The sequence below is a fragment of the Aphelocoma coerulescens genome, chromosome 5 (genome assembly GCF_041296385.1).
Source record: "Aphelocoma coerulescens isolate FSJ_1873_10779 chromosome 5, UR_Acoe_1.0, whole genome shotgun sequence".
Taxonomy (NCBI): domain Eukaryota; kingdom Metazoa; phylum Chordata; class Aves; order Passeriformes; family Corvidae; genus Aphelocoma; species Aphelocoma coerulescens.
In genome coordinates, this window is record NC_091019.1 from 18,808,378 (window position 1) to 18,835,759 (window position 27,382).

At 37.5% G+C, this 27,382-nt stretch overlaps 1 protein-coding gene across 3 annotated transcripts in view; it reads left to right on the top strand.

Moving 5' to 3' along the window:
• The window catches only part of CARS1 (cysteinyl-tRNA synthetase 1), a 34,781-nt gene that overhangs the window by 1,241 nt on the left and 6,158 nt on the right, over positions 1-27,382 (top strand). Inside the window, exons 2-18 of one of the 3 annotated variants that reach the window (XM_069016927.1) lie at positions 3,759-4,004; positions 6,850-6,941; positions 7,763-7,851; positions 8,147-8,243; positions 8,701-8,799; positions 9,736-9,885; positions 11,140-11,280; positions 12,013-12,101; positions 12,707-12,828; positions 14,690-14,802; positions 15,336-15,464; positions 15,674-15,803; positions 16,102-16,205; positions 17,219-17,316; positions 18,762-18,951; positions 19,441-19,509; positions 23,127-23,208. In XM_069016927.1, coding sequence (XP_068873028.1) covers positions 3,759-4,004; positions 6,850-6,941; positions 7,763-7,851; positions 8,147-8,243; positions 8,701-8,799; positions 9,736-9,885; positions 11,140-11,280; positions 12,013-12,101; positions 12,707-12,828; positions 14,690-14,802; positions 15,336-15,464; positions 15,674-15,803; positions 16,102-16,205; positions 17,219-17,316; positions 18,762-18,951; positions 19,441-19,509; positions 23,127-23,208 — 2,040 coding nt within the window. Of the gene's footprint in view, positions 1-3,758; positions 4,005-6,665; positions 6,739-6,849; positions 6,942-7,762; positions 7,852-8,146; positions 8,244-8,700; positions 8,800-9,735; positions 9,886-11,139; positions 11,281-12,012; positions 12,102-12,706; positions 12,829-14,689; positions 14,803-15,335; positions 15,465-15,673; positions 15,804-16,101; positions 16,206-17,218; positions 17,317-18,761; positions 18,952-19,440; positions 19,510-23,126; positions 23,209-27,382 lie in introns of those variants that run through there. The other 2 variants (XM_069016929.1, XM_069016928.1) reach the window with 2 other exon arrangements.

Consider the following 27,382-nt stretch of genomic DNA (forward strand, 5'->3'; position numbering starts at 1 on the left):
TCACAGCATTGCTTTGGTTCTTGTGAAGTGTTTATGGAAAAGGGGAATTCATCTTAGCTGAGCAGATAGTTGGAATTCCTTTCAAAGGTACCAGAGTGGCCAGCCAGGATGATAAATGGCCAGTTTGGAGCTGTATTAATAATGTTACGTTTGTGTTTTCTGGGTTGCCTTAAATTTGTGAGAGCAAAGTTGGAAGAGAAATTACATTTCAAAATGTTCAGAAATGGGTAAGATTTCTTTTTGGAGAACGCCTCTGTAGAATTCCCAGAACATTTACATTGTCATCTAATTATGACTGACAAGGTTAGCAGGTTCAGGGAAGCCCAGGAAATAAAATTTTTCCCTGAAGCAAAGTAACTCCCTGGTTTTGTGTCAGCTAGCTTACTGCCTACTTTATGGCTTTTCTGTGCTTACTTTGCTGTCAACACCTTCAGGGGACAGAGGTTTTCCATTTTCAAGTTAATAAAAGTGAAAAATTTCCATGAAATTTGATATTGTAGGGTTATGTGTCTTGATTAAACTTCAAAAGTTATTTTATGTGCAAATAAAATGTAGAAGCAGTCTTGTGCCTTTGAGTCTGTGTGTTGCTGCAGTCTCTCAGACAAGTTCCCAGTGTCTTTTAGTAGTCTCTGAAGCACTCCATGCATGGAAAGAAGAATGTATGACAATTATATCACCCAGAGAGATTGTACACCAGCAGTTATTGTATGAGAACTGGATTAATTAATGTCTACAATGGAATTGTTTTGAAACAACTTTTTAATGTTACGTTGTTAACTTTAATTCTTCTTATTTTCCAAGGATACTTTGCTACCTCTCCAATACTCGTGCTCAGTGCTTGTTTCCTCTTGTGTGATACGATATCTATGGATCATTCTGTTCACATGAGTTAAAATCCAGTGTTATGCAACAGCTCTGTAGTACTCCCATGTTTCTGCTGCCAAGGAGACACTTCCTAATGCAATTGATTATAGACAACTGTAGTTTTTCTGGTTTGGGAGTGGAAAAAAATTGCAGTCAGAGAGAAGGGCAATTCCTTAGCCTGTTTTCCTAAAGCAACAAGGGAAACAGGTCAGATGTACATATATCCATTGGCCCTTCTCCCTTAATACTTTTTGAATCCATTGACTGGTATTAATTAATCAGTTAATTTGACAGTGGGCAGCTGCATCTTGCAGACCATTGGCAGGCTGAGCAAAGATGGGCTGGAGCTGTACAGGAAGATGGGGATACTAAAGTGTGTGGGAAGATGGGATGCAGCACATAGGAGGTGCTAGGAAATATTTCAGTGGTAGTGTTTAATAAATTGAAGGCACTTCAAGATGGGGAGGGAACTGAGGATGCAGAATGGAAATCACAGAAAGCTAGATTCTGTAGATTTACTATTCTTCATTTAGTTGTGATATCAATTAAATTGGAGCAGACTTTTATGTAGATAGCTGTCACTGATTCCTTTTGCTTGAAAAAAAGTGGTGCATTGCTGCACTGCCTTCCAAAAGACAGTGTTATCATAGTCATTTGCTCAGCACAGGCTGAGTCCCCATGTGGGACACTGGGAGTGGGGCACTGAGCCTGCCAAACATTACAATTTCAGGTATTAATGTCCGTGCCAAGATTGCTCAAAAAGTTTTTGGTTGTTAAGCTAATCAGCACTGAGCTGGTACTGACATTCACAGGCAGTGTTTGCCATCTCTCCTTGCCAAAATTAGCTTGTACGAGTGCTGTCATATTTATTGTATTTGTGTGTAAGTTTGGGCAACTTACCTTTTAGATTGGTTTGCAGATGTGGTTGGAAAGCACTTACATTGTTTCAGATACATTGACTTACTTCCCATTAGCAGCCCGATGTGTGAATAATGGTCATAATAACCATAATAATACTCTGCAAATTGAGGGTTGCTTTTCCTTGCAAAAGATCTTTTCTTTGAGATACAGTTTCATTTCTGCCCAGATCATTGTTGTAATACCTTTTTTTTTTTTTTTGCCTTCTCCCTCATTTGATTCATGTATACAAAATTCATATTCAAGGAAGACTTATGTCTTAGGTTTCCACAGTTAATGAACATAACTATTTCAAACTATTTTGTGTGTATAAACATGTGAAGTTCTGTGATGATAAACATCAGTAAATATTTAGAAGCCTGAAAAGATTATAGTAAAATGAACTGTGTGGGCTGAGGCTGAATCCCATTCAGCTGTGTAAGGCAAGCCTGTAAGGTCAAGTTATGAACCATTATTTCCTTGGTATCTCTTATTTGTATTGAGCAATTACATGGATAGGCCTTGAGAAGGATTTTTACTTTACATGAATCTGTCTTTGCTTTTGTGTATAAAATTTAAATATCTTTTTTGAACTTTGATTTTTTTATTTTTTTTTAAATCACTGACATTTTTTATTAGTTCTCCTGATGTGCCATTCTATCTCATTTATACCCCAAAGAGTTGAATACAAACATGCTTGATATCTAGCTGCCACTTCCCTGTTATCCTGAGTTGCTGTTGGATATTTTAATAATTGATTTACATATAGAAAGTGGCTCATAAAGTTTTAACTGATGATGTTTGGAAAACCTTTTTAATTGTGCAGTCCCTCACATCGTCTCCTAGCCTTTACTCCCTCATCTCCTTTCATTCCTGCCTTTCCAAAAGCAGTGTTCTGTGAGCACCTCCATGCTTTGGGAACTCCTCGTGCAGGAGATACTCATGCCAGTGTGAGAAGTGACTCTTCTGGCTGTGGTCTCTATTGGGGTTTGGGAGCAGGGACAGGTGCTCTCCTGCTGCCTCTCTCACTTTACTGACCTTGGCTCAAATTACCTTGCTGGCTGACTACCTAAGCAGGATGTCATGTTCTTGTTTATTACAGTACTTGGAACATGGATGGAACTACAAACATTGAATCATTGTAGGAAAATGTGAATGCTGGCTTTGCCTAATGCAGTGCTAGCCCAGTGCCATAACCTCATAGTGCTTTGTACCCACTGGCTTGCACAGGGCGTGCTCTTACTGTGAGCATCCCCACCAACTCCCAGAGCCTTGTTGGTGCTTCCTCTGTGTCCCCATGTTTGTCAAGATGAGACATAACTGAACCTGCCTTGCCTATATACCAAAGAACTCATGGAATTAAAAAGTTTTGAGAGAGGAGCATGATCTTATATCCTTTCTGTTCGTGTTTGTAGATCTTACTAATTTTAAATATTATTCGTGTGCCTGAGGAGAGAAAGGGGCATGGGAGAAGTATGGGAATATACAGCAGCAGCTGAAGTTTTGAGTTTCTAGAGCAAGTAGGAGGAACTGAGCATCGTGCTGGGAGCCTGCTTGCAGGCAACAGCCCTGCAAAGATGTAACTACATGCTCAAGTTCAGTAGACAAATTCACAGCCTTTCCACGGTGTATAAAATGAATCATAGTTAAATATTGGTGGGATGAGTGTTTTAGCAGCATGGAAAACAGTTAGTTTGCTCTGTGTGAAGGGCTTTCTCCAATTTCAGTAGATTGTATTTCCTCATGAAAAAGACCTGTGTTCTTGTCCTTATTACTCTTTGAAAGATGTCTTCAAAAACTTATGGCAGCATGAACATAATCCTGTTAATAAGAAATACATAGTTATTTGGTAGCTTGTATTAAATACAATTTTCTCAAATTTCTTACCAGTTGCCAGATCTAATTTACAGGGGGAGATGTATATTATAAGGATATATTTTGGTCATGGGATCTCCTGCTTTTAATGCTGACCAAATGTCCTGTGCCTCTCTTTACAGCTTCCAGCTACAGTTTTATTCTGAGCATTAGTGAAGAGGAAGCCAGGGTGAAGGCTCTGAACGAGTACCTGAGCACTCGTAGTTATATCCAGGGGTTCACATTTTCACATGCAGATGTGGAGGTGTTCAGAAAGTTTTCGGGGCCACCTGTGGACCAGTATATCCATGTTGTCCGGTGGTACAGACACATAGAAGCAATCTATGATGGCAGCAGTGAAAAAAATGAGCCTTGTAAACTTCAAACAAGTGAGTAATATGAAACTGGTGGGCAGGTTATAGACTAGCTGACATTGTATTGGTTTTTATTGCTGAGAATTCCCAGAAGTTCCCTTTCATACTCTCTTGCACGCCTTAAAATTTACAGTATCAATTTGTATTCAAAGTCATAACATTATTCTTGCATACAGTTATTGTGTAATTGATAGATCCTGACCTATTTGGATGTAAAAGATGTTATCAATTTTTTTTTTAATGTTAAAATTCCTCAGTGTACAGAATCCGATTATGTGTATTTTCTTTAAAAAAGCTGGCTCTCTTCTGGTTTGTAAAAAAAGTATGGGTTTGGGCTTTTTCCTGGAAACACGAAGATTTGCTCGGTCCACTTTTTGCCTTTTAAGGTTAATGCAATAGTTGTTGTATAATATACAAATTCACAATAAAATAAACTGAATACTTCCTCTTATGATTGTTATTAACCCTGAACTTCACAAAGAATATTTGAAGTTCTTTTTTAACCCTCATAAATTAGGCATGCTGATGATTTGAGGAAGTATTAACTGGTTCATCTAGGTCATTGTGTAAGCACGGGCAGGCATTTTTGGGAGCTGTGTCACTCTCCTGAGGTGTTTCCCAATGAGCTAGTCTAATTTTATAGTGAGATCCTTGCTGAGGGAGTCATGAAATAATAAATAATAACAACACAGAGCTGTTGTATAGTGCTTGCAATAGCTACAAATGTATGCATGTCTGTCATTCTTGCTGATGGTTGTTGACTAATATTACTCCAATGCCATCTTCTCACAACCTCTCACCATTTGTGTTCTCAATTCCTAACAACCAGCAGTTAAAATCAGACTGCTGTAAGTTCTGTGTGTGTTGTGTGTGCCTGCAAGTGTTAGTGCTGGTTATTATTTCCTTCCAGCAGAGAAGGGATCTCAGCTGCACCCCTGGCTCTGTAGTAGATTTATCCACTAACTACAGATTGTCTGTAGATTTCCATGGATCAGGCTGGAGCAATAAGAGAAAAGGTTTCCATTTTCCTGACCATGAAATCTTTACTGTTAAGTCTCTCTTTCTGAAGGGTTATATCTGCATGATTGGTGCCTGTGTTTCAGGAGTCCTGGAATAGTGTTCTGCAGTGTTCACTATGAAACTAACACATGAATCTGCCATACTTCTTAGAACTTGAATACTTAATTGTTGTTCTTTTTGGTGTACCAGAAAACTCCATGGTGGATTAGAGCAAATGAACTTCAGTCCAACCAGGGGAAAGGCTGTAGGCTGGCAGAGGTGTATTTGAACAGACTAACCAATATTTTACCAGCCTTTTACTATGCCCTTGGCATCTGTATAGTGGATAAAAAGTGACACCTAACTTGGAAGCTGAGAAATATGGGGTGCTGTATCTGTTTTTTTCCTTATGTTCATGTGGTTGTAACTGAAGAAAGCTTTACAGATTTATCTTTTATTAGACTAACCCACACAAGCTTCTTTCCCCGAGGGAAGCGTTGGCCACAATTAAGCATGCCAGAGTAATCTTTGTAAATCAAAGAGTAAACAAATCCATACCGTGGTGTATGACCTGTTACGGAGAGACTGCTCTTGAACTTGAGGTGTTCTGTTTAGGAGTACCTCATGCAATGAAATATTTAGAATGGACACATATTTCCATGGATTCATAGCATGGAGCTTAAATGCAGTCCCTTTGTGAGGCAGAGTACTACAGTTAATATCTTTTTTTCTTCTTTAGGCAGTTACTTAAAAAAGCAAGGTGAAAAGATTAATTTTTTTATACCGTGAATGTTTATGTTACTTGAAGGTTTTCAGCCAAAATATGCATATAAAGATATTGAGAGAAACAGAGTTAATGAAGAGCACCCTGAGACACAGGATCAGAAAGGCAATTTTTTTGTCAAAGCAAATAGTTTGTATAGTTTTTAATTGCAGTTAAAATGCATACCATGAGAATTCCTGAAGAGAGTGCTATGTGTATTAAGCTGGAAAACTTGCTGTATTTTTGAATGTCCTGGTTTGCTTTCATTCCTAGTTAATGTGATAATTGGTTTAACATCATTACAGCTGTCAGCAGCCCAGTGCGCAGCAAACTGCAACTCATGCCCATACTTCTCTTTGAAAAAAACCCATGAGTTCAACAACTATGTTGCTTCTTACAAATTTAGGAGAAAACAAATGCAGTAATGTCACTAATATTACCCTGGGCTTTATGTACTTTCCTTAATGGCAAAATGTAGGCTCTTGCTGAAGCGGAGCATATTTGTGGTAAACTGGTGTGTTCAGAAATGCCTTGTGTACATAGTAAAAATGCATGATAAAAAGCTGAGGTTGTTTCTAAGCCTTTCTGTCTCCTCTCCCTCTCACCCTGAGTGTACATACTCTGTCAGTATTGGCTGTAGACACCACCTCTGGACTCTGGAGATATTTTGCAAATTCTGTGTGAGATCTGTGATGTGCCATCACAGTAAAATCAGTGATGTTGCAGAAAGCCCAGGACTGCCATAACACTTCATTAATGATTCACTGAATTGCAAAACTCTTGGTAATACTTTGCCTGAATTACATGCTCTTACTTTTGTACCCTCTTCCTCACTGCTACTTGCATCAAAAGCTAATTGGAATGGCAAGTTAGAGAGTAGAAAATAAACTAGATTGAAATAATTTACTTTGGTTTTGGTGGCTTTGTAGGAGGCTCTAACAGGAGTAGCTGGATTACTAGGATTGCAGCTGCTTTCTCCATTTAGATGTGGGTTTTTTTTCTTCTGAAGTAATGATGTGATGAGGAGAAAATGTTATACTGCAAATATGTTTGTGGAAAGTGTCTTTTCAGTTTTCTTTAAACTACTTTTTCTCCTAGGTAAAGGCAAACGTGTGCAGCCCCCCTGGTCTCCCCCTGAGGGGACAAAACATTCTAGGCTCTGCCTCTACAACAGCCTGACTCGCAGTAAGGTGAGTAAATGAAAGTGGAGATTTCCCTAGAAACATAAATAGAGCAGTCATCAAATGCTTGTTTCTGAAGTGTTTGCCCTGTCAATAGTCAGGTCTCTGGGTTGTATTCTGTGGAATGTTAACAAGCAGGGGCAGAAACTCTGTGCCAGTCAAGTGCATTTGCTGGGCAAGTGTAATACTACATAAACTAAGTCCATGTACACTACAAGTGTGTGACTCTTTGTGCATATTGCATAATATTCAGTTCCCAGTTTCAAGTTGTCATGCAGACTAGCCAGACATTCAACTGTAATACGCATAAGTGTTGGCAGTGTGAGCAGAATAAAATCACAGTTTCTTTATTCAGATATTGCCTGTGTAAAAAAAGTCTCACAATTATATAGTTGAAATATAAAAAATGTAAAACTTCTTGTGGTCTTGTTTGAAAGTCCTTTGGGAAAGAGGAAATATTAAGAATATCAATGTATCATGGGATATAGTATTCAAGTATCTGTGAACTGATTATAGTGTGTAATCCTTTTCAGTGCAAAAGCAAGCTTTTACTAACAGTTTGAATAGTGCCCTGCCTAGTCCAAATCCTTGTAACCTGATACCTTGATTGATAAGAATGCATAGAACATCAGCAGCCACACCCCATTATCTCTCTTACAGGATAAAGCTAGTGGTGGTCTTTACTTACAGTAAAATTGAGAATGGAATAACTATTTGTTTTTTGTAATTATAATCCATGTTTTCATGTTTTAATCTCCAAATGGGGTGTTACTGGCCCAAGGTCATGTCTTTAATTTCTTCTGACCACTGTACCTTCCCTTTCAATTTAGGAAATATTTCAGCCTCAGAATGGAAGAAAGGTCTTGTGGTATTGCTGTGGTCCAACAGTTTATGATGCTTCTCACATGGGACATGCCAGGTACTGCATTCCTTACTTTGACATAGGTGATAACAGTGCCTAGTGGAAGCAAAAGACTATTAGTAAAAGGTATTCTTTAGAGGAGTGTTTTACTAGAAAATGGTCTCTTTCAACTCAATGCTTGCAATTTAAGATTAAAAGCATGTTATAATATTTTGTCATTGTGGGATTAAAAACTAGTAGATGGGGGCAAAGTAAAACTGCTGCACAGTTACTGACTGAGGTTAAAGTTATTTGATACAGATATATGATACAAGTGTTCACTAAAAACACCCCTGTATCTTTTTGGTTTTAGGTCCTACATCTCATTTGATATCCTGAGAAGAATCTTGAGGGATTATTTTAAATATGACGTTTTCTATTGTATGAATATTACAGATATTGATGATAAGGTAAGGGGTTTTTTTTAAATTGCAATCTAAAATACTCTACTTTTAGAATGGAAGTCAGAGAGTCACATGTAATTGCCACTTAATAAGCCAAGATAAATCTTACACTTATTAACTGAGATGTACATTTTGTACACAAAGGAATTGTTTTTCTCAGTTTTTTAGCACTCCTATGGTAGCAAACCCTATATTGTTGTATATTAATGTATATTGCCACAAATAATGAAGACTAAGTATTTACCAAGATAATTTATTTGCCTGTTTAGATAATTAATTGGCTCTGTTGAGGCAGTCGATCAACTGTGTATGGTGTGTTTAATTTCTCTTATTATATGTAATTCTTGTAGCTTGTTGAATTTATAGAGATTCTGAAATGCCTTTTGTGCATAATAGATTTTATGTGCTCTCTGTATAACTACATGTCACTTCACAAAAATATTTCCCTGTTTCTGTTTTGCAGATCATCAAGAGAGCAAGACAAAATTACCTTTTTGAAAGATATAGAGAGAACAAATCAACCCCAGATCAGCTACTTCAAGATGTTAGAACTGCCTCAGAGGTGGGTGTGGTAATCTCTGCTTGTGTTCTAGGTTCTCATTCAATAATGTACGAAGGCATCTAAAAAATGCCTCAGATTTTTCTACCTCCTTAAACTTTCTGCTTGTTTTAGTTCTGGTACCACACACATTAGAATTGTTATTTGGACTGCACATCACTTTGATTTTTACATTGTTTTAGAGTTGACAAATTCTTTAAAAGACATTCCTGATTTCTGTGATCTTAGCACTTATTTGTGAGCGCATGTATTGCTCAAACAGCGTTTAGATGTTTGTGTGTTAGAGTTCAAACTTTAAAAATAATCCTTTATAAGAGTTTTTAAACAACGGTATATCCGTAATCTTTTAAAGCTTGGGAGGTTTCCTTTTGTACCATTGGAAAGAAAAGGCTCAAAAGCTTTAAGGATTTAATAAATTGTGTATTCAGGACTGAAAGTGAGGGAAGGTGATTCTCTGGTAATTTTTAGAACTACATATCACAAAGAGATTATCATTTTAATGAATTGAATACAGGCCTGGGAATAGGAGGCCTGGAAATTTTGCCCAACTATCTTTGCCTGACATAGTCTCTAAACATTGCATTTAGTTTCTCTCTGTTTCACATTAAAGCTTGTCCTTTTCAAATTCATGGTAATCAACTGTGTAATTAAGGTGATCAGCTTCACAGAAAATGAAAACAACAGTAATTGTGATGATGATGTAGTAATTTATGAAGTCTTTCTGAAAAAATGAATTTGGATGCAAACTAAAATCTTGTGATTGCACCTTTATTTCTGATGAGGAGCATGTTTCAGTAGTTGAAGTCAAAGCTTTTTCTATGGCATAATGTCTTATCCATCACTAGCAAGGTACTGTGTGGCTAAGATAATATTCTGTGTATGGAGCATAGTGCTACTGTACTGCAGCTGGCTTTCTAATTTTTTTATTTTTAATTGTAGCCCTTTTCAGTTAAACTAAATGAAACAACAGACCCAGATAAAAAGCAGATGTTGGAAAGAATCCAAAATGCAGTGAAGTCTGCTTTTGACCCTCTACAAGAAGCTGTGCAAGCAAAGCTCCCTGCTGAAGAGATCAACAGATGTCATGAGGTAATTTTGAGCTCCTTTTTATGTTTTATATTTGGCTTTTAATTGTTAGGAGGTTTAAAGATAGTATGTAGCTTGTAGTAATTCCCTGAAACATTATGGAACCTTTTATTCATAAAAAGAGGAAGAGTGCAGCTGAGAATGTTTTAGTACTTCACATTCAGTACAGGAAATTTTATTCTTCAATTCAGCTACAGAGTTTTTGGATGCTGTTTTTAGCAATTACTTTTTTTTCCTCCCACTGTGATAATTGTTCAGTTTTTACCTTTCCAGTGAGGATTTTGCTCTTGCATGTACTTAAGACTTTCTCTTTGACTTTTTTGTCTTGAGGAATTAGTTTCATTATAGGTTACTGAGCATGCATTTCCAACATTCCAATACTGATGGCAGTTTTCTTCACAAGTGTTTCTGTCTCTGATCAGAGAAGAAAGTACCTCCCACAAAGTTGTGATCAGGATTACTTTTATTAAAGACAATTACATTTAGTGACAAATAATCATGTTGACTGTATTGGGCTTTGGTTTTGTCCCAGTAACCAAGTCAGTCAATGTAACTAGTGTCTTTTAGTAAACGATTTCCATGTCCATTTTCATTTCTCTTGCTTTCAGATTATTTGTGGTAAGGACTGTGGGGTATGCATGGGTATGTGCTCCCTTCTTGAGAAGACTCTGTCTCTGAATTATGGGGTCTTTTTAAAAGGCCCATCTATTCCAATAAGAAGTGCTTTTATAAGAGTATATACTGGCCTAATGGAATTTTAAAAACAACTAAACTCTTAAGCAATCACACCTTCTGCATTATATCTCAGTGTAAGAAATTGTAATCTTTTAATATAAGACTAAAAGGTATCCTTGCTGATGTTCAAATTAGTTTTTGAGACACTTTTGAGCAATGTGCATAATAAGGCTTCTGTTAGATTATCCAATAGCAGTGGGGGAACAGATGATGTGATATAACTGCAGGTCCTGTCTGATGTTTACAGCATAAGTTCCAGCTGCCTGTTTAAATGATCAGCATCAAAACAGATATCACATATCAGTTTATCTTCCTTACTCTGTTTTTTTCATCTATATTTATGAAGGGCAGTATGATGAAAATATGGTAGAAACATGGAGTACTCTGTACTCATAACTAAGTGTCTCATTGCAAAGGTCTTATTCCTTAAGCAAACCTCTCTCTGTTCAGAATAAGATCTTCCTGCAGAACTTAAACAGGGGAAGTCTTTGATCAGTTGCTCTTATCGTTATTGTTTTCTAGACACTGTTGGAAGAAGCCAAAGATTTGCTGTCTGACTGGTTGGACACAAAATTTGGCAGTCAGGTGACTGACAATTCCATATTCTCAAAGCTCCCCAAATTCTGGGAAGGGGAATTTCATAAAGATATGGAAGCACTCAACGTAAGTAAATGAACTGTTTTCTGTTCTAAAAATGTATGTTCCATGCCCTACAAGTACCCAGAATACAATTTAGCTCCTTAATAGCTTTCAAGAACCTCATATTTCAACCTTACTGATAAAGTATTTCCTTTAATTTGAATAGGTAGATGTTAAATTAGCACCTGCTCTGTTTTCATCCCAACAATCTTAAATCTGTTGTGGTGTTTGCACATCACTTACTTGGTGATCAGGTTTGATGTGTGCTCTCCATGCCATCCCCATGGTGTAACATGGGCAAATAATCATAGACTGATCCAGAAATTTGAGCTGGAATCTGTTGGCTGCACAAGAGATCCCTGCCAACCTCAGCATTTAGACTGACTATTTAAGAGGCTTCAGCCACTAAGAAATTATGTGATGATAACCATCAAGAAGAGATTTGTCTGTTACAGATGAAATGCTGTGTCAAAGGCAGTGGTTCAGGTCAGTGAAGGTTGATTTATTTACCTGCAAATCAGAGGGACTTTTTGCCTCTTCTGTCAGAAGTGCTGCCATCCCCTTAAAAGCTGAGGAAAAAGTGGCCACAGCACATTGTTTCAGAGCAGAAAGCTTGAGGTAGGAGTGTTAGATTTTATTGTCACTTGCTTTTGAGCAAATCTGTAACCAATAAATAACACATGTATTTAGTGCATATTTGCATGTGTGTATATATACATATACATATATCTATATAATTCTGCTTTTTATCTCTAGGTTTTACCTCCAGATGTTTTAACACGGGTTAGTGAATATGTGCCAGAAATTGTGGATTTTGTGAAGAAGATTGTGGATAATGGTTATGGGTAAGTTTGCTGCTGGGTGCCAGAATAATTGCTTTCAGCACTTAACTGTGAGCTGTTTTCTCTGTTTTCATATATGATAGTAATCTTTGCTAGAAGCAGTTTTTCATCAAATAAAGACATTTCAGATTTCTTTGCAAAAGAGCTCTTATTTCTCACCTGATGGGCTTCTTATGATGTCCTGTAGGGTGAAATCCGTGTTCATTAAAATAAAGTCAAAGTCCCATCTGCTTGAACTGTGTTTGATTCCTGGTCTTCATCAAAAATTGTCAAACATTGACACTTGACAGTTAGAAGTCAGTTGTAAATAACATAATTTTTAAAAAATGGTAGTTCTTGTGACTTTTACTTGATATCTCACCTCTTAAAAGCTTAACAATAGCTGTTGCTTTCTCTTTGATCAATTTTATTGTAACTTCTAATGATTTGTCCAAAGTTTTCATATGGTAAGGCCTTAAAAATTGGACTCACCAAAGTCATCTCTACAATGCTGAGCAGTACCATACTGTGAGTGGAGTTACTAGAGAACTTATGACAGTGATACTGGGGATAAAATTCAGTTAGGTTGTGGAAGAAAATTAGCTAAATAATGATCTTTAACTTTTCAGGTATGTGTCCAATGGATCTGTATACTTTGATACTATGAAGTTTGATGCCAGTGAAAAACACTCCTATGCTAAGTTGGTGCCTGAAGCTGTAGGTGATCAGAAGGCTCTTCAGGAGGGCGAAGGTAAAGATCTGCTTAAGTTGGTGAAGAAACTGATGATGTGTTGGTCTCTTCAATTGATTTCACTGATGTGATCAGTCACAGTCAGAGCTTAATGATTTACCTGCTGCACTTCCTTTACCAATTTCTTTGCCAAAGTTTTGTAGCTTGAGCCAGTACTTTCCTGAAAGTTTTAAATTGGAAAATACCAAGAAATATTATTAATCCTAGGGTGGTTTTGGGTTGCTCTTTGTTTGTTTGTGGGGGTTTTTTGGGTCAGAATTGTGAATAGCTCAGTCATTTGGTCATAGCTCAGTTTTTTGCCCCTTCATCTGGCTCAGAGTAAGAGCAAAGACTTGAAGCTGGGTCTTCCACATGCCAGGCAAAAGTTCTCCACATCAGGCTGGGTTATTTCATGACAAACATTTTGGTTCTTCTTCCATACTGAGAACTCTTTTTTTAACTTTGTAAACTTGTTGTGTTGAACTAAATCCAAATACACATTTTTTTAAATTGAGCTATAGCAGAGGATTAACTTAAAATGCTCAGTAAATGAGATTCATTAGTTATCTTCTCCTAGAGTTGTACAGTTTTAGCACATAATGCAGAAAGTCTATGAAAAGAATATTAAAAGATTTGAATATAATACCCATACCAGGTGAAGTCAGGACACTCATACAGTAGGTGAATTTAGCAGTATCTGAGAGATGGTGCTTTAAATGGGTATGGGATTTTTTTCCTTTATTCAAATTCTTATAGCTGAAATCTTCTATGTGAAATAAAAGGTGCTAGCTTAAACTACCATATTTGTGGAACATGAATATATAATTTCCACCACATAACCAGTCACTTTTGTTGAATAGTTGTGTCCTTTTGCAAATAGGAGCTGATGCTGAGTGATTAATGTAACTAACCAAGAGTATGCAGGTACCAAGTGATTGCTTGTTCAGCTTTGCTCCTTTGACTCATTTGTGATGAGTTTTGTTACTCTGACAGATAATGTAATTTTGACTGTTACAAGCAGCAGAAATGCTAAGCTTTGAAAGTTGCAATTAATGTAAATAAAAGCAAAATACATCTATATTTAAAGTGCATAATGTACTATATTCTAAGCAATTGAGACTGCAAATATCTCAACCTATAGAGCAGAACTAATTGAGAAGTTTAACTTTGACAGTCTTGTCTTGGATTTTTATGCTGTAGGGAGTATTGTTGACCACTTTTGGTCTTGGACAGTAGTGCAGAAATGGTAAATTCCTTGTGTTTCAAGATGTTACAACAAAAGTGCCACCTATGAGGAGCTAACAGCAAATAATGGTAACACATCTCTCATGGTAACACAACAGTAAATGTAGCTATTGAACAAGTACCAACCATTCTGTGCAACAACTGAGATTAGGGGAAGAAATATTGTATCATCTATGAGACTGTGATTGTGTGTGCAGATGAAGACAATCATAGTCTCAGTTTAGATCCATCTAACTTTGGAAGGAATTGAATCTGCAGTCTTACTTATCTCTGAGTATGGGGCTTTTTCTTTTTGTATTTCTTTTTCTGTAACTGCAATATTGGAGTTGTGCCTGCTGAGAGAATGTAGACAAATCTCATGTCAAAATTTAGAAAGCAGTGCAACTGATACTTGTCAGATATTTGTCAGCCAAGCATTAACCAAAACCCCAAAGGATTATCAAGGTTAATAATGAGGATTTTTGTGGGTTCAGTGATTTGGGGGTTGGTGTTTTGGGGTTTTTTAACGTTTTTTTTTGTAGTTTGTTTGTTTTGGTTTTTTTTATTTTTTTTTAAGGTTCTCTTTATATGAGATACAGCAAGGCAAATCAGTAATGCTGGTGTAAAATGTATACATTTACATTTTCTCTTTTGAAAGGTGACCTGAGCATCTCAGCTGATCGCTTATGTGAGAAGCGTTCTCCAAATGATTTTGCCTTATGGAAGTCCTCCAAGCCAGGAGAGCCCTCATGGGACTCTCCATGGGGAAAGGTAAGGACATTATAATCAGGATTTGGATTTTCTACACTTATTTAAATAGCACAGTTACACAAGTTTTTTGGCCTCATGTCATTTTAACAATGTATAAATTGTGGAGATTCTGCATTCAGTCATAAGATTCTCTGGGTAATGTTCATTTAATAATCTAGAATGTGTCTATCAGTCTGATACTTTTTAAGCAGAAGTTTGCATGCAGGCTCAGGATGGCTGTTACTGGTTGTTTGTCCTCTGTTTATTGACAGGCTTTATCTGCAGTAAATTCTGTTTCCTTTTATTTCCCCTTGTGGTCAAAAATATTAATGTAACTTTTAAAAGAAGATTAAGCAAGATAATCACAACATTACAGATGTATTGCCAGGCTGGTTTTTAAATGCTACACTTTCCTTTTGGGAAGCTGAGGCTGAGAATATTTTACTCCTAGTAACAGCATATCCCATTTCCTCAGGTGTGTAACTGAGGGCATGAGACAGAGGCAGAAGAGGAAGACAGTTACTAGTAACCAAGTAATGCCTTTTTGTTAACAGGGTCGTCCGGGTTGGCACATTGAATGCTCTGCGATGGCTGGATCCCTTCTGGGAGAGTCGATGGACATTCATGGAGGAGGCTTTGATCTCAGGTTTCCTCACCATGACAATGAGCTGGCACAGTCTGAGGTGAATGAACTGACCTTTCTGCAGTGATAAAGCAACATGCTTTGCTTTGACTGCAACTTACACAAGCCCATAATTCAGTTTTTAAAACTTGATGTGTGTTTTGTGTAAGCACAAGTTTTGGTTTTCAGGATTTTATTCTCTAAGTTTTCTTGCTTCATGATACAGATGTAAACAGTGTTGGGTCTTTGGGTTTTGGTTTTTTCCTGCAGGCATATTTTGAAAATGATCACTGGGTTCGGTATTTTCTGCATACTGGTCACTTAACAATTGCTGGCTGTAAAATGTCCAAATCTTTGAAGAATTTCATTACCATAAAAGATGCACTGAAGAAACATACAGGTAAAAATTATTTTGGAATAGGAATGCTTTTGATGTACTTTTAGTGGTGACTGTGATAATTTTTTTATTCAGGGTAACTTCAGGCATCTTTCTTCCTCGATAACTTTAGAACAGCTTCTTTGTCCTTTTGATCCTTGTTGGTATTTATCTGTATGGTTAATAGTGGGTTTGCTTTTTTGGTAGATGTGCTGATAGTAAGAACTTTAAAGATTATGTTCTGAGCCACTGTAGTATTGGAGTCCATGAAAATACTTTAGCTTATGATAACTTTCCTTCTTTATTTTGAAATTCCTACTAGCACGACAGTTACGGCTGGCTTTCCTCATGCACTCTTGGAAGGATACACTGGATTATTCAAATAATACCATGGAGTCAGCCATTCAGTATGAGAAGTTTCTGAATGTAAGTAAGTTTTCCATTCCTTCTCCAGCTCTCTAAACTCTGTGTTGCCATATATGTTTCAAGGAATAGAACTCCAAGGATATGTAGGCCATATTCCCAGACTGTATTTGCCTTCTGAATTCATCAGGTGGGATGTCACAGTGTTTATTTAGCTACCATTGAACACTCAAGTCTTGTAAATTCTGTGGACTGTTACATTTCTCTGCAGCTGGGTGTTCTCTCCAAGTTTGACATCTCTGAGTAGCTTGGCACTTACACACAAGATCAGTTTCTCAGTTGAACTTGCTCATGGAGCTCAGTCCAACAGAGACTTTGTAGCATTTCTACCAGATAAGACTCTACACAAATGTAGCCAAAGGGGAAGAATGAGTATTGTTCCCACTTCCTCTCTTCACCACAAACATTGAGCATTTGCCTCTATGCCTTGCAGGTGTGTGAGAGGTCAGGCACAGTTCCTGTCCCTGGTTAGTTTGGAGCCATAATTTAAACTCACATTTCCCACAAGGGCACTGTACAGCATTTTGAGATTGTTGATATTGGTCTCTCCAGCTGAAGCTATTCTGCTTTTTATGTAAAATGTTTGGTTTGGGCCATAGATTAGGTTAAAATGACTTTTTACTGAGTTGGATGCCCATTTAAAACAGATGCTTGCTATAAAGCCATTTTATTCTTCAGCTTCCATTGCTAGCAACACACTTTAAAGTCTGCCATAAGAACTGTTGCCTAAACTTTTTTAAGAGGTTTTTTTTTATGAGCAGTTTGGTGTTAGAATATTGTAGGGTATCATGTAGTAACAGACCAAGAGATAAAAATGAATTGCAGTCCAACTGTGATTTACAGAGTTATTCGAAATGTGTGGGTTTTATTGTCTTGACAGACTTTCAATAGATCCTGGCTGAAACGTTGTTGAACCCATAAAGTTTAGGAGTCTCATTAAGAAATAATGCCCTTTCCTAGTAAGTATTGGTTATGTGTAATTGAAACTGATTTCTAGCTCTATTCTTCTTTTACAGGAATTCTTTTTAAATGTGAAGGATATTCTTCGAGCTCCCACTGATGTGACAGGCCAGTTTCAGAAATGGGAAAACCAAGAAGTAGAGCTGAACAAAAAGTGAGTGGAGCGTTCCTCCTTCTCTCTGAATAGCCATTGTGTAGCTCCATGTTTATTTCTTTTTTCCTTACAAAATCATTTACAATGTGTATAGTGATCTTTATGTCTGTAGAATTTCCACTTAATATCCCAAGTCTTTAAAAGCAATCAGTTTAATCTTGGGGCAGCTTTATGAAGTATAGATGAAATGGTTGATTTCCCTTTTGTTTATGTTAAGTACACTGGCATGCCTCATTGCCATGTTTGTGAAAGAGAACTTCTCTGTTAGATAGCTGTCATTTTCTTCACTACTTGAAATCTTGTCTTCTCCCTGAGAAGTGACCAATAATTCCCAGTGGTTACAACAGGAGCAACAGAATTTTGCACATTTCAAAGTGTAGTGAGCAATCTGAGACAAGCAGAAGTTAAATGACCTGACTAAAACCACAACAGATCAGACTGCCAGTGTTTGAAAATACGTTGTTGAGACAGCGATATCAATTTTGCTGTCTTTTATAACTACCATTATTATTTTTAATGCAAACAGCTTCCCATATGACTTCTGTTTTTTCTGAAATTTAAAATAGAAGCATCTTACATTACAGTATTAAAATTGTTCCCTAGTTCAGTTCACTATTGTGGTCACGAATGTTACTGTTGGAGGACTAAGTGTAGATGTTTCTGTGTAGTGATATCCTCTGAAAATTTTATCTTCAACTTGAGATTGGTAAAGATAACCCCTTTTTTAAAAAGGAGGGAGATAGTAAGAAATAGAGAGGTCAAAAGGGAGGGATAAAGAAGTGGGAGGAATAGAAGATATGCTTTGTGGATATTTGGTTTTGTCTCCTTTCTTCTACACTTTCTTTTTTCTTGGAAAAAGTACACTGCTTGAAACCAGAAGGCCTTTGTGTGATGAAATGGTACCTAATATACTGTATTATTTATTATACCTACTACCATGTCACTGACATGACAAAGGTTTGCATGATTTTATTCCTTTTATCTACTTGTAATATCTTCAAAACAATTCACTTTGTGGTAAGTTAATTGGTGCTCCTTCCTGGAATGATACTAAACAGAGGGCTTGGTTGGTACGCAGGGATAGGAGTGCTAAACTGTAAAAAAAAAAAAATTAAGCACAAGAAGATACTAAATAAGCAATTTATACTGCTTTAAAAAATAAACTTGCATGAAAAGGCCAGTTGCTGAAAAAGTGTTTGATGTAATTTGTTTGGATAGTTGTTGCCAATTAGATTATCCTGCCTGCTTTTGTCCATAGCAGCAAAACAGCAGTGTCACGATAATGCCTTTTTTTCTTGTTCATCTGTTTTTTCCTTCAAATATAAACTATGACCAACAAAAAATTACCTTACTTTTACATCCCCTTTCTCTTCTAACAGGGACTCTTCGGAGTATGTTGCAGGTTTTTTGGCATGAGTAGTTAAAAAGAATCTTTTTCTTCTTAGTTTTTACGAGAAGAAGGAAGCAATTCATGAAGCACTGTGTGACAATATTGACACCCGCTCTGTCTTAGAAGAAATGCGCTCGCTCGTCAGCCAGAGTAATTCCTACATTGCTGCAAAGAAATCTTCCAGACAGATGCCAAACAGACTTCTGTTAGAAAACATCAGCTCCTATCTCACTCAAATGCTAAAGGTATGTAACAGCAAGGAGTAATACTGCTATTGCACTGTGCAGTTGTAACTTGTATTTTCAAGGATGGAAGGATCTGTACAGTCTTTGTTTAAATCTTAGAGGAGACTAGAGATCTTCCACACATCCCCCAGCCAAAACAACCCCAAACTGCAGCATGTGCTGCAGCAGGAACAATTTTGAGTCCTCCATGAACATTTTCAGCTAATGTTCCGTTGAATAGTGGAGAGCCCCTAAGGATACATGCAAGGAAAATTAGATAGTAGAAAAAATATGAAGTCAGAATGAGAAATCTGACTGCATTAAAGATAAATCTGAAATCCAATGCTTTGCATGGTGTATCAATTACAAATCAAAACATCATCTTGTTGGAGTTGTGAATTCTGGCTTAAATGAGAACTATTCAAAGGCCTAGTATATGTGATTTTACTTAGTTTTCACATACCTGTGAATTGATGTATACAATCTTTTCTTTTCTTTTTACTTGACCAGATTTTCGGTGCCATAGAAAGTGATGAAGCAATTGGTTTTCCTGTTGGAGGGAATAGTCAAAACATAAATGTAAGTGAAGGACAAAATACACTACACAAAATTACTCTGTGTCCTTTGAAAGCTTAGGTTAAAATGATGACATTACTGATATGTAGCTGAATTACGTTCTTCTTGCTTTTAGCTTTTCAATCTGATGTAATTAATTGGCTTAGGAAGCAGGATTTTTCTTTTACAAGAGTTGGGGTTTTTATAGGTTGTTTGATTTAATGACAGACAAATTGTATAGCAACCAGAAAAAGAATTATCTTGTCTTCTGAATGATGAGTCTGTTTCATAAACCACATGTGAACTACAGGCAGCACATGCTGCAGTCTAAAGGCTCATTACAAGTATTTGTATGCTAAGTAGTTTCAAAAATATAATTATACAGATTAAACTTCTTTGTGGTACACCAAAAACCAGCCTCGAGGCAGCTGGAGTTTTATCCACATTTCAATCTCTTCTTCTGCTCTCATTTGCAGCCACAGTTTTTATGTGGCTTTCAAAGGCTGTTTTGCTTTAGTCACCCAGCAGTTCTGCTGCGATGCAGAATTTTTCTGGAAATACCTGAGAGGCACCTGATGAAAGTGCTGATGGGCTCTGGAATAACTGGAACATTTTCTGGTGCGGGCAGGAAAAATAACTCCATGTGAAAGCCATCAACACTTTGTTCGTGCCAAAAATCTCTTGTGGCCACATCAGTGCTGTTTTTCAAGTATTTTTCTGCATTTAAAGGTGTGACCATGCATCTTTCTGCTCCTCCTTAAAAGGACTAAATGAAACATTTCTGGTGTAACAAAAAAGCTAAACTTTTTATTCATCAAAAGAATTGGCAAGCTTGCTTGTGGTTGAAGAATGGGAATGAACACTCATCTGATAATTGCCCATGCAAATACTTACATTAGTGTGCTGTGGAAATTCTTATTAATTATATAATAAGGAAGATGTTCAGTATTGCCTACAAAGCCCATCAACAGTGATTTTTAATTTGGCTAAGAATTATTTTGAATTTCAGAAGAAAGGAAGCACTCTAACACCTACCTTTTTAGGGAAAATGAAAATTAAATTTGTATTTAGCACTTCAAGCAGTGTTTCCAATAGATATGCTTTATGGAAGGATTGGTGATAGCTTGAAGCGAAGTCCTTTCACTCCTTGAAAATAACACTGCCAAGGGTGGTGGAGTGAGAAGAATTTTGTGCAGAAAAAATAAAAATCCCGTGCTAACACGTTGTTGTCCACAAAAAATGGAGTTGTTATCCATGTGCAACGAGCCAGTGATTACACACTCAAGAGAGACATGGATTATTTGTTTCAGAGTTGTGCAAGCCTGGGTACTCAGTGGTATTCCACAAATCAAGCACACCACCTATCAAAACTTTTTACTACTTAAACATTTTAGCAAACAAAGGAACTAGTGTTTATTGGCTACAAGTTACATAATTCTCTTATTAATTAGTATTCTATCCTCTCTTGGTTAATAATTTTCTTGCTTCCCATGCTGATTAGTCTGCATGCTCAGTCTTTCTGTTCTTTTGAGCCAGTGGGTTTTTTGGGTTGATGGTCCCTGAACTGGTGGTTGGAATTACCTTTTACTCAGTGGGAGCTGATTCCAGCACAGTTGATGAGTTGGCTTTATGAGTTTTCCCCTTATCCTGGGAGTTCTGCCAAGTGTCCTTGTGGCGCATAAATTCTTTGTGGCATTCCTAGTGTCCATTGTCAGTGGTCCATCCTTCTTCCCAAGCTTTGTTAGCCTCCCCTAAGGTCTGAGATCATTGTAGCATGTCCAGTCCTAAACCTTAACAAGGCAATTCTACCAACAAGTAGTTTGTTTTTCTGACACCTGGGCATCACTTAGAGCTTGCTTGTTAGCTGCTCTCTGTTTCAGGGATTAAATATCCCTTCTTGTTGATTAGGCTTGAAAGGATACAAAGATCAAACATTAAAGAACATCCTTTCTGAAGGAAATTTTACATATTCCACGTTTTGCAACACTGTTAGCACAGTTGTCAGAAGAATCTTGTGCTAACATCTCTTACACAGAAGAAGCTTTTGTTTTTATCATCCAGGTCATTACTGGTGTTAAGCATTATAATATAAAAATGCATAATATCACAAGTGTTTTGGCTGTTTCATTAAATATTATACTGTCTTTCAGTCCTCCATGCAGATACTTATTTTTCTTAGCAAAAATTAAAAGAGGAGAACTTCCAAGGTTCAAAAACTTCTCATTACAGAAGGCTGTGAGTGAGGCCAGTTGTTTCTTCGTTTAAATTGGAGATGAAAGAACCAATAGGGTCAATATTGCCAAAAAAGGCATAATCCTTTTCAAAAGCTCTGAAAGAACAACTAGCTTAGTTACCATGGGTCAGTAATTTACTTGAAAAGTGGATATAAGAGATTTGAAGTCAGAAAACCTCAGTTCCATAATATCATTTTCCAAATGAATTCAGCATTTCTCTCAAGTTAGTTATTCTGGAAATAAAAACCTTTCATCTTGAAATGACTGATAAAGCAATGACAGTGCCTGCTTTCCCAACACCACTTTATTTGCATGAAGAGGTAGTTTCAGTGCAGAGAGAGAGTGGAGATGAGACTGTTCCTCTCTTTTCAGAGTCTGTTCCTTGGGCCAAACTTGTCAGCACAGCTTCTGATTATGAAGCTGATTGCACAGTGTTCACATTTATAAAATGTTTTAACAGACCTCCCCAATTCTTTTCACAGGGGCACTTTTACAGCATGACAGACTATCTTGTCCCTTAATTGCACAGAAATTTGTCATGGAGATTTAACAGACAGGAAAGACGCGGAAAGTGTAGAGGAGAAAAGTTTGCAACTTTTTTTCTCTCCCTCACCCTCCAGAGTAATGAAACTTTTAATTTAGCCTTTCCCCTGAGGGCCTGGCTTTTCCTCTTGGGATTCCAGAGAAGTGTTGGCAGATGGCTCTGATCTGTTGTTTTTGTAGCTGTTCACTAACTGCTTGCTGCTGCTATTTACTGCCATTGAGACCAGACTCACAGGACTTTTTCTCTGAGATTTCATGACCAGTGTTTACTTACACCTGAAATAATTCAACAGTAATCTTTCCCCACTTTTTGTAGGAGAGGCAATTCTGTGAGGATTATAGACATTTGCACTGTATTGGAAATACAGGAAATTAGCATAAACTGAAATCTCAGGAGCAGATCTGTGTCCTAACATCAGTTTCGCCTGGTATTATTATCATGGTATAATGGTATTGTTATTATAAAGAGCTGGGCCTAAGACAACACAGTACATGAAGGACCAAATTCATCTGAGTGCTGTTTTTATCCCTGCACTGCATTAGAGTTAGTTAGCTGGACTGTAGCATAACCCTATGGAATTGGAATGGATCTAACTGGAAATGATGGATCTAACTGAAAAGAGGTGAAAGGAATGGGGAGAGGCTGAATTTTGCAAGCTGATTTTAGCTGCACAAAAGGAAAATTGATAGCTAATGCAAATTATCGTCTATCCTTTGACATCAATAGAGCAATGACAATTTTTATTGATACAGATCTGCCCTGAGGGTCAAGTTCCATCCATCAGCACATAAATATGAAGTGGGTAGGGACATGTTTTATATCTAAATGATGATTAACTAACTGTGGAAATAATGATCCTGCAGATTGAGTCTACAGTGATGCCATACCTCCAAGTTCTTTCTGAGTTCAGAGAAGGAGTGCGACAAATCGCCAGAGAGAAGAAAGGTGAGAGTTCACTTTTTCCTGTACTGTTGCACGTGAGAGTTGTAGGTCATAGGAACCAAACTGGGGGAGAGGATGGAGGTGTGGGTGTGAGGCAGCTGACAGTCTCTCCTTGCTTAGGGAATAAAAGTAAGGCATCTTTGAATTTGAATTTTTGGATCTTTGCTGCCTCTCTCTTTAATTTGGGACTCTTTTACAGGCTACTAAGCTAATTTTAATTTCCTAAAGAATCTAAAAGTTCTGGAATGATGAGGTGTAGCTGCTGTTTTTCTAGGTTAGGGCACTCCCTGCTTTCTAGATATGAAAGTACCCATGATCTCCTCCCCTGGGAGTTTGCATTCTCTTAAAAGTGTAGATTGCTACACAGTAATAGTGTCTGCGTTTAAATAGCCCAAGATGTTCACTGTTATTTGTTAGCATAGTTGGAATCGTAGCTCCCCTGATGGTAATTGGAGTGCTCTCTTTGGAGAATTCATCTGGGAGTTTGCTAGAAGTTGTTTCAGGTGCTTTTTTTAATCCCTCTGAAAAGCTTTGATCATGCTGTGTGTGTTGGCAGCAGAACTATAGAGTGTTAAAAAGGTTCTTCCATTAAGCTTTCTTTGATTTTACTGGTATTTCCTAATGGAGGAGCTCCACTGTTTTTTGCTGTTCCCTGTGGAATTTTGCATGTCTTCAATATGTATTTGATTCTTGTTTTCTTAAAACTTTGACACTGGGTTTTGTACTTGAAGGCAAAACAGGGCATTTTTAATTATTTTACATATAAGTAACCCATATATTACGTAGATGCATAAAATTACTTGTAGTGTCTGGTAACCTATTCAGCTGGAAAAGACTCCAGACTCTCATTCTGCTTCTGTTTGGAGTCCTGAAGCTAATAAGTTTACATTAAAAGCACAAAACTGTATTTCCTGATGTGGCTACTCTGCTATTATTGTCAGACTCTTATAGGCCTAATTGATGCTGAGAAATAGGCTTATTAGTAAATAAGTAAATATTTTCTGTAACTTGAATTAATTCAAGAGGTTCGTATATATATCCTCAGCCAAAAAATGTGAGCTTTAGTCTTTTGGTATTTAACATAAATACTTTTTTATATGAAGCTTCTTTTTTCCTTGCTTTCTGATGGTTGAGCTAAATTGATCCTTGCTTTTAGCAGTGGTAAGGTTTAAATATCATGGGGCTTCTTGTAGATAATTTTTAGAATGCACTTGGCTCTAGACTGCTTACTGGCACTTGAATTTCCTGCTTGGAAGGCAGTGATTTTTGCCTGAAATATACTGGACAGTAAGAATTAAACTGGATCTAGTTGCTGCTTGATTGGGGCATACAGCACTCTGCAATTTGACCAGGGAGGCACATTTCTTTTAAACTATTTGATATATGGAAGCTGAGTAGTGGTTGGCAGGACCTGCACTGACATGCTACAGATTTGTTTCCCTTTACCCATTAAATCCTTGCCTGCAGGAAGCATTAAATTACTGTAAAAGTTGTTCTGATTACTGGCTGGGGATATTGCCTCTGCATGGCTCTAGGCAAAGGGAGTTTCCCCATCACAGCCTGTTGCTGGCAGGATTGTGTTAAATATTAGTTAAAATAATCTGTATTGCTTTAAGTATTCTCAGAGGTTAAATAAAAAGTATGTGGCTCTGTAAAACCTGCAGAGTATTACAAATGTCCCCATCCATATATGTACTTTGAAAATGTACCTACAAAACATTTCACAGAATAGCCATTTTTAAGGCTGTTTTTTAGTAAGAATCAGAATATATATACTCTGCAAAAATGTTACCATCATCCAGAATGGGTAGCATTCAAACACATTAGTAAAATAAATTGCCTATTTTATAAGGTTATTACTTTTCAAACTGGACACCTGCACTGATCATTTGCAGCTGAATCTTAATTTATGAACCTACCTAGCAACAGACAAAGATGGTCAACAGACAAAGCAAAACACTGTGCTGGCTGCACAGGGGAAAGAAATGCAGAAAACCTCTGCCAAATGTGTCGATGACTGGCTGGTCAGAGCATCTCTGTCTTTTGCATATCCTGACATTTCACTTGGATAGCTGACCAACTAAAGACTCCCATATACTTGTCTCTGCAAGGATGCACAGTGGAGATGATCTGTGGCCCAGTGCAGCTCCCAGTGCTTGGGAAGAATTCTTATTAGCAACATATTGTTATTCAGATGTTTAAACAAGAGCAAGTTCTTCAGGTTTTGATTACCAGCCTCAGGAGACCTGCTTAAATTGACTACCCCATGGTAAAGGTGTCCATGTCTGAACTCTGCCTGCATCTTCATTTCCTGCCAGTGGTGCTGGTGCCATATGGCATCTTGTTCTAAGCTGCTTCTAGGACACAGTGCCCTCTGCACCTTCTGCCCTCTTCCAAATATGTCATTAGCTGACCAGAATTGGGACAAACTCTCTCATTGTAGCATTGCCTGCTCTTGTCTTTAGCTGCCAGTCTTTATATTCAGCATTCTCCAGATGCTTTTCAAGCTCTCTTTTTCCTCCCCATCACAGTGTTCCCATTCACAATATCTCAACATCTGTTTCACATCTGATACTTTTGGCTTGAAATTCACAGAAAATGCGAAGAGAGGTCTGGGAAATAGTCACAGGCCAAAGGAGTGTCCATCTGCTGGGATGTTCATGGGCACTGGTGATAAGGCATTTTCCTGCTGGTTTCCTGGTCACTGTCCTCAGTGAGACTAGCCTCCTAGTGTCTTGAGGCAGCCCGTAAACAATGTCCTTCCCAATCCTAAACATCTTTGCTCTGGAGGTACCAAATGCAAAGAGCAGGCACATTTCAGCCTTAAGAAGCGCCGTGCTGATTCCTTTGGATGACAGGATTGATCAGAGGATGTGTCCTCTCATAAATAAAATGTTTCATTATACATTTCCCATTGGTGGATTTCTTCTTCTTCAGCTTTCAATTATTCTTGATTTTAGATAAATAAACATCTGTAATTGTGCAGATGCTGTTTTAGTGAATAAGCAGTAGGTGTTTCTGATACGATATGTCTTGATATGATATGTGTAATTCCTTTGCCTAGGTTAGAGCCAACACCTTTTCGTGTCAACAGCCAGTGAGGTACTCTTACCCCTGGTTTATCTTAATGGCTTATTTAGAGTTGCATCAAACATGACTGTGGTTCACTGTGTGTAACTGCTCTGGATTAGGAGAAAAAACAACTCTTTTTATGGCAGACAAAAGAGGTTCTGTACACTGCAGTGGTTTCCTATGCAAAGAGAGAGCCACAGAACACAACCATGCACTGAAACAGGGTGTTCCTTTTTATACTTTTAGGATAGTCAGTGCTCTGTTCACTTGCAGCTCTCTGAGAATTGTGGAAGAGATGAAGGCTCAGGGATGGTACTTGTATCTACCAGAATGTGCAGTGGTTAGGAAACTGCCTGGATGGAAGCTTCCACTGCCTGAAATAATACCTTTGAGACCCTGAGTACTTCTTAGGTTTAACCAGCTAAGAATTGCTGAAAGGGAGAACACTTGTTTATTACAAGCACATCTAACCCAATATCTGTCTTGTCACACTTGGTAAGTGTTCCTCCCAAATATCAGACTGCCTATAAAAAATGCCACTGAATTCACAACAACAGCATTCTGGGTCTCCTTGATGCATTTCGTTCCTCTTAACTGTTCTGCTGCTTCTCAGCTGATACAGTTTCTCATCCAAAAAATTACCTGTATGAAGATTTGTTTTCCCCTTAAGAGCTGATAGCATGTATTTCAGCTAAATCTTAAGTTCTTAACCATTTGCTGTCTTCAATGGTTCTTTGATAAGTTTGCAAGGGAAAAAAATATTAGCCATGATGTCCTGATAACCATGCAGAAAGGCAAACCAAAATTCTCCATTCTGCTGCAACTAGATTGTTTGAAATAAAAAGAGGATGTTGGGATTACAGTTCCTCTGACAAATGTGTGTGTAGTTATCAAATCAACAAAGTCATAGTCCTTCAAAGGGCACTGTTAGGTTTAGCACAGGATATGTTAATTTGTGGTTTTTCTAAAATTAGTTTTTTAACCTTTCTTATTGCACATCCTACAGCAACCATTAGGATCTTCTTGAGTCATGTACCCTTCCACCATACCCTGGCAGAACTGTTGCATCATTTCTGAATTGCCTTGGATTTTCTTTCTGTTCCCC